The sequence below is a fragment of the Nannospalax galili genome, unplaced genomic scaffold (genome assembly GCF_000622305.1).
Source record: "Nannospalax galili isolate Female #2095 unplaced genomic scaffold, S.galili_v1.0 scaffold538, whole genome shotgun sequence".
NCBI classification, from domain to species: Eukaryota; Metazoa; Chordata; class Mammalia; order Rodentia; family Spalacidae; genus Nannospalax; species Nannospalax galili.
The window spans coordinates 2,554,323-2,561,778 of record NW_008343842.1 but is presented as its reverse complement, the minus strand read 5'-3'; the positions used below and the strand labels follow the sequence as shown (position 1 = coordinate 2,561,778).

The window sequence follows — 7,456 nt, the reverse complement described above, 5'->3', positions numbered from 1 at the left end:
ATTGAAGATGGGAGAGGGTAGAGGGAGGAGGCTGAGAGGGGTTGACAGAGGGGGGCCAGATTCAGTCACAATATTGCAGGAGGTGAGAATCCAAGCTGGAGGGTCAGCAGATTCCCAGGAGCTCTTCCTGCCTCTAGTCAGCAATTGAAGATGGGAGAGGGTAGAGGGAGGAGGCTGAGAGGGGTTGACAGAGGAGTGGCCCCACCCACCCAGGGGCCAGATTCAGTCACAATATTGCAGGAGGTGAGAATCTAAGCTGGAGGGTCAGCAGATTCCCAGGAGCTCTTCCTGCCTCTAGTCAGAAAGGTCCCAAAGCCCCCAGGTGTCCCCCAAGGTCAGAAGGCAGGACCCCACCATCCAGGTACTCCTTTATGGAGCAGTTAGTGGAAGCTGGAGTTGGAGTTACTGATAGCTGAGAGCTGTCCAATGATGTGGATGCTGGGAATTGAACTCATGTCTTCTGAAAGAGCAGCAACTGAGCCATCTCTTTGGCCCAGAGAATGGGTTGTTTTGTTTTTTGAGACAGGTCTCCCTGCATCCCCAGCTGGCCTGGAAATTGCTATGTAGACCAGGCTGGTCTTGAACTCACAGAGATCTGCCTGCCTCTGCCTCCCAAGTGCTGGGATTAAAGGCGTGCGCCACCACACCCAGCATGAGTGTTTTTTTTTAAAAAATATTTTATTATCTTTATTTTATGTGTATGAGTGTATTGCCTGCATGTATGTAAGTGCACCTGTGTCGTGCAATGCTCACAGAGGTCAGAGAGGGTGTCACTGGTCTTGAACTCACAGAGATCTGCCTGCCTCTGCCTCCCAAGTGCTGGGATTAAAGGCGTGCGCCACCACACCCAGCATGAGTGTTTTTTTTTAAAAAATATTTTATTATCTTTATTTTATGTGTATGAGTGTATTGCCTGCATGTATGTAAGCGCACCTGTGTCGTGCAATGCTCACAGAGGTCAGAGAGGGTGTCGGATTCCCTGGAACTGGAGTTACGAATGGTGCTAGCCGCCGTGTGGGAGCTGGGAACTGAGCCCAGGTCCTCTGCAAGAGCAGTCAGTGCTTTTAACTGCTGAGCCATCATCTTACAAGCCCCTCAGGGAGTGATTTTTGAGACAGGGTCTCAAAAGAGAGAGTGAAACAGAGACCCACAGGAGATGGGGTGAACAATGTGAGAAGGTGCCCTGGGCAGAGGGGACCCTTCACAGGGCAGAGGCCCGAGCAGGTGGATGTGCTAAGACTGTGACAGGCGGGCTAGGTTCTGTCAGCCATGGCAGGATGGGGAGCTGGGATGGGGTGCTCTGTGTTCAGTGGCTCATTGTCCTCCCATTTCTCTATCCCCAGGTCCAGGGCACCATGGAGAGTGCAAAGGGAATATCCCGAAAAGGCCGGAAGCTGGCCTCCAGCCGCAGGAGACAGACAAGAGAGCCGGCCGATGGCCAGGATGCCTCAGCGGCCCCAGTTCCCGAGTCCTGGTCCCCTCAGGCTGATGCAGAACTTCAGGACTTCTTCCAGAACTGTGGTGCTAAGGAGAGGGGCTTTGTCACTCGAGAGGACCTGGTGGTGAGCTTGAGGTCCCCATCACACCCCTGAATCCCTTTTCTACAGTCTCTTGAGTTTTCCTATTCTACCAAGGTGGGGCTGGTCTGTCCTTTCCCCTCTGACATCCAAAAATTGCTCTCAGAAAATACTAAGAATTTGTTTACACAAACATGTAGATGATGGTAAGATTTTATATATCATTCCATTCTGGAAACATTGACATTTTAACAAAGAAGATGTTATTCCAGAGAAGTAACACACAAATAGTACTTATGTGACTGGTTTTTGTTTTATTTGTAATTTTTAAAAACTGGTATGTATATGTGTGTGTCTGCTTGAGCATATGCCACGTGTGTGGGTACCTGCAGAGGCCAGACGAGGGCATTGGATACCCTGGAGCTGTAGATACAAGTGGTTGTGATCTGTCCAATGATGTGGGTGCTGGGACTTGAATTCAGGTCCTCTGGAAGAGAAGCAAGTGCTCTTTACAGCTAAGCCAGCTCTTCAACCCAATGAGTGGGGTTTTGTTTTGCTGTTTTGTTTTTTGAGGCAGGGTCTTTCTGTAACCCCGCTGGCCTGGAATTTGCTATATAGACTAGACTGGCCTCGACCTCACAGAGATCTGCCTGCCTCTGCCTCCTCTGCTGGGATTAAAGGTGTGCACCACCACACCAGACTCTGTGAGTGGCTCTGGAGACAAGGTCCCACTATATTGTTCAGGCTGGCCTCAAACATTTAATTCTCCTGCCTCAGCCTAAGTGCTGGGATTATAGGTATGCACCACTGTAACTCATTTTAGGTGTTTTGAGTGGGGAATTTCATCTTGGGGAGCAATCAAAACTCTGGAACCAAATTAGGTTGATGGCTGTAAACTTGAATAAAACTCAAGGGTGGCCAGGGTTGTGGGGTCCAATAAGAGGCCTTAGGCTATGGTCCAGACCAGGCTAGCCACATTTTCTTTGTTTTTTTTTTCTTTCTTGTGTGAGTTGCTCATGTCTCACTGGGCCTGAAGCCTCTTCTGGGCAATGCTCCAGGATTCATTTTGTCCTTTGTTTTTCAAGAATGACAGCTGGGCATGGTGGTGCACGCCTTTAATCCCAGCACTTGGGAGGCAGAGACAGGGGGATCTTTGTGAGTTTGAGACCAGCCTGGTCTACATAGTGAGCTCCAGGCCAGCTGGGGCTACAGGGAGACCCTGTCTCAAAAAGACCAAAAAAATATATATATATTTATTTACTTATTTTGTAAGCGTGGGTACTCACATGGAGGTTAGAGGACAGCTTTTGGGAGTTGGTTCTCTCCTACCACCATGCTTTGAGGCAGGGTCTCTCTTATTTCTGCTACTGTGCTGTATGTGAGCTTCTGGTCAATTCTCCTGCCTCCACGTCCTGTCCTCCCTAGGGATGTTGGAATTACAGATGCGTGCCACTAAATCCAGCTTTTTCTTCCCTCCCCTTTTTTTTTTGGTTTTTTTGAGGCAGGGTCTCCCTGTAGCCCCAGCTGTCCTGGAACTCACTATGTAGACCAGGCTGGACTTGAACTCACAGAGATCCGCCTGCCTCTGCCTCCCAAGTGCTGGGATTAATGGCGTGCTCCACCATGTCCAGCACCTCCTTTTTTTTAGACATAATCTTATTATGTAGGCCTGGCTGACCTGGAACTTGCTATGTAAACCAGACTGGCCTCAAATTCACAGAGATCCACCTGCCTCTGCTTCCCAAGTGCTGGGATTAAGGGCATGGACCATCATTGCTTGGCAACATCCAGTTTTTTTTTTTACATGGCTTCTGGAGATCAAACTCAGGTCTTCAGACTTGCTCTGTGTTACATGCAGGATTGTCTGAGAAGATGTAACAAACACATCTTCTCAACCCAGGAAGGGAACTCATAACAGACCAAGGTCCAGCTTAGTAACCAGTGAGTTTTTAACTGGGGTTACAGGAGTACGGGGTGGGGGGAGTTAGGCAAGGAGTTGTTTACTGTTTCTGTAAAACTGGAGAGGGACCCTAGAGAATCTTGCAAGTTTCCACTTTCCCAGACTGGGGTTTGTTTACCTTATGAGCTCCCCACCTTCAGAGGGAATGTTTCAATTAGAAGGAAGTAACTGCTAATCAACCCAAAGCAAGAGCTTTGATTCACTCCATCAGCTCCCCAGCTGAGTCTAGGATTTTTAAACATTTTGTTTCATTTGTTTATTTTTTTTGAGACAAGGTCTCCCTGTAGCCTCAGCTACTACATGGACCAGGCTGGCCTTGCTCTTACAGAGATCTACCTGTCTCTGCCTTCTGAGTGCTGGGATTAAAGGCATGTGCCACCACATCAGGTTAAACTTTTTATTTTGAATTATGTGTTTGTGTATCTGTGTGTGGGTATGTGCATGTGACCACGCTTGCCTGCTGAGACCAGAGGTATCAGGAACTGAAGTTACAGGTAGTAGTGAGCCATCCAAAGTGGTTGCTGGGAATTGAACTTGGGTCCTCTGGAAGAACAACAAGTTTATTTAATTGCTGAGCCATCTCTCAAGCCTCAATATTTTTTTTTAAATCCTAGACTTGGGTTAGAGAGATGGCACAGCAGTTAAGAGCACTGGCTACTCTTGCAGAGGACCCAGGTTCAGTTCCCAACACCCACATGGCAACTAACAACCATCCATAACTCTAGTTCCAGGGAATCTGATACTGTCTTCTGGCTTCCGCAGGCATTGCACATATGGGTGCATTTACATATATGCAGGCAAAATACTCATACACATAAAAACAAAACCAAAAAATAGGTGTGGTGACACAGACCTGTGAGTCTAGCATTTGAGAGGATCAGGAGTTTAAGGCCAGCCTTAGCCAAGAAGAGCATTCAAGGACAGCCTAGGCTAAATGAGACCTTATCTCAAAACAAACAAGCAAACAACAAATTCCAACCAAACAAAAATATATACAGTATCAACTATCTCCCCAGTATACACTCACAGCTGCCTTCCCTGCAGACATTCCATCAGAGCCTTGTGATCATTTCTCCTGCCCCCCCCCCCGTGTGTATGTGTGTGTGTGTGTGTGTGTGTGTGTGTGTGTATGTGTACAAGAGAGTTGTGGAGGTCAGAGGACACTGTGAGCCAGTTCTCTCCTTCCACCAGGTGGGTCTCAGGAATTGAATTCAGGTCTTCAGGGTTGGTGGCAAGCACCTTTACCCACTGAGTCATCTCACCAGCCTTTGATCACTTCTGTCCGGCTGGCTCTTAGGGAATCTGTCTGCAATAGAGATCTTGGCAAATACTCAGTCCTCTAGGCCAATGTGAAGGTCACCCAAGGCCAGTCTAGAAACCTGTACTCCAGTAAAGAAAAACCTGGGACAGTCCTTTTTCTCTAGACTTGGACTTACTTTTCATGGTTGAAGACACAAGCTGGGGCCTGCAGCTCGCAGCAGGGCCTCTAGGCATGGCAGGGAGCCTGTCTAGTGAGCCGTTGGAAATGCTGTGGGTATCTCTTATAGCAGCTGACAAGATGAAGTGGAACTACCACTCTTTCATTTTAGTTTTTTGAGACTCATTCTCATGTAGTCCAGGCTGGCCTTGAACTCACTATGTGGCTGAGGCTGGCCTTGACTTTTTGAACCTCTTGCCTCCCCCTCCCAGAGTACTGGGGTGTCAGGTGTTGCCATCCAGTTTTTGTGGTGCTGGGGATTGAATTCAGGGCTTCACACACGTCAACTAAATACCAACTGCACAACATCCCCAGCTCAACCTTTTTATCATTATTATTTATTATTATTATTATTGAGATATTTTTTTAATTTTATGTGTATGAGTGTATTCCTGCATGTAGGTAGGTGCACCCCTGTTGTGCAGTACCCCCGGAAGTCAGAAGAGGGCATCAGATTCCCTGGAACTGGATTTAGGACAGTTGTTAGCTGCCATGTGGGTGCTGGGAATCAAATCTGTAAGAGCAACTGGTGCTCTTAAACACTGAGCCATCTCTCCAGCCCATTATTATTATTATTATTATTATTATCATCATCATTATCATTATTACTGAGAGAGAGAGAGAGAGAGAGAGAGAGAGAGAGAATTTGAGTGCCACAGTGAGCATGTGGAGATCAGAAGACAATTTTCAGGAGTTGGAGTTGATTTTCTTTCCCCTGAGGTTTCTGGGTTGGAACTCAGGTTGGCAAGCTCTGTTAGCTGCTGAGCCATGTCGCTGGCCCCACTTTTTTTTTGTCTGTTTAAGACAGGGCTTCCCTTTAGTCCCAGCAACTTCCCTTGGAACTTGCTATGTAGACCAGTTTGATTTCAAACTCATAGATCTGCCTGCCCCTGCCTACTAAGTACTGGGATCAAAGGTGTTAGCCCCCATGCCCTAGCCTCTCAAGTGCTAGGATTATAGGTATGTGTCACCATGCCTAGCAAAAATAAAAATGAGAGAGAGGGTGTGAGATCGAGGCCAGTCTGGTCTACATATTGAGTCCCTGGCCAGCTGGGGCTACAGGGAGACCCTGTTTCAAAAAACCAAAAAATGTCAGGCATGGTGGCACACACCTTTAATCCCAGAACTCCAGAGGCAGAGGCAGATGGTTCTCTGTGAATCTGAGGTCAGCCTGATCTACATAGAGAGTTCCAGACCAACCAGGACTACAGAGTGAGACCCTGTCTCAAAAAATCCAAAAAAAAAAAAAAATCCTCAAAACCAAACAAAAGTATGTTACCTTATTAGTAGTTGATCACCTACTTAATAAAAATGACCAGAAAATAAAATATTTTGACATTATAAACATTGGAGTAGGTAATGATTAAGACAGAAATTAGCTCTTTCATAAATAGGTGCCTCAGTTTTTGTGTGTTTAAAGATTAAAAGGACAGCGAGATGGCTCAGTGGATACAGGAGCCTGGTGACCTAAGTTCGATCTCCAGAACCCATGTAAAGGTAGAGGGAGTGGTGGGCTGGTGGTGCATGCCTGTAATCCCAGCATTTGAGGGGATGGAAGCAGGAGGATCAGAAGTTCAAGGTCATCTTTGGCTACTTAGTGAATTTGAGGTCAGTTTGGGCCACAAGAGATCCTGTCTTAAAAAAAAAAAAAAAGCAAAAATGACAATAACCACAAAACCCCTAGACTCTGTTACCTTTAGGATTCCCACTGAGAGCTAAGAGCAGAAGCCACAGTTGCTGAGGAGAACCTGCTTGGAGCTGTACTGAGTACTTGGCTTTGTGGATGAGTGCTCAGTACTGGGCCGGCTCTTAGGATAATTAAAAGAAAGTTTTCTAAAAGGTAAAATCGTGACCCATAGGCAAATACAAAAGAAACTCATGTCAAAGTTTTATTATTATTATTAATGTGATGTGAGTATGCTATCACTGAGCCATATCTGAGGCCCTTGGAGATTCAAGTTAACTCATTAATTAGCACTATGAATGGTCCAAAGAACATTTTGAAAAGCTGTGCAATTTAACAGAGACATTAGAATCAGATTGCTGAGTTGGATTTTTTTTTTAAAGCTGGTAAAAGTCCAACAGGTTATAAATCTTTGGAGTTATCTGTCCCATCAGACGGAAGTTATTTATATCACTCTTGGACAGAGGCTGCAAGTTAACATGTGACTCTCTCATCTGGATTTTTCAGTCAGTTCTGTGTGATGAATCGCCTACATCCTATAGTCTAGAACAAGGTTTCTTTACATTTTCTCTACTTTGACTCCTTTTCACTGAGAAAATTTTACCTGAGCTGGGTATATAAAATAGGTATACAAATCAAATATATATTGATAATCAATCATAAAAAATAATTTAGGGGGCTGGAGAGCTGGTTCAGCAGTTAAGAGCACTGACTGCTCTAGCAGAAGACCCAGGTTCGATTCCCAGCACCCACATGGCGGCTATGAACTGTCCTTAACTCCAGTTCCAGGGGAATCTGAAGCCCTCTTCTGACCTCTG

General features: G+C 46.1%; 1 protein-coding gene across 1 annotated transcript in view; it reads left to right on the top strand.

Annotated features, from left to right (window-relative positions):
* Rab44 (RAB44, member RAS oncogene family) overlaps positions 1-7,456 on the top strand; it is a 34,008-nt gene that overhangs the window by 5,271 nt on the left and 21,281 nt on the right. Inside the window, exon 2 of the mRNA XM_008840071.3 lies at positions 1,344-1,562. Coding sequence (XP_008838293.1) covers positions 1,356-1,562 — 207 coding nt within the window. The 5' untranslated portion in view covers positions 1,344-1,355. The remainder of the gene's footprint in view (positions 1-1,343; positions 1,563-7,456) is intronic.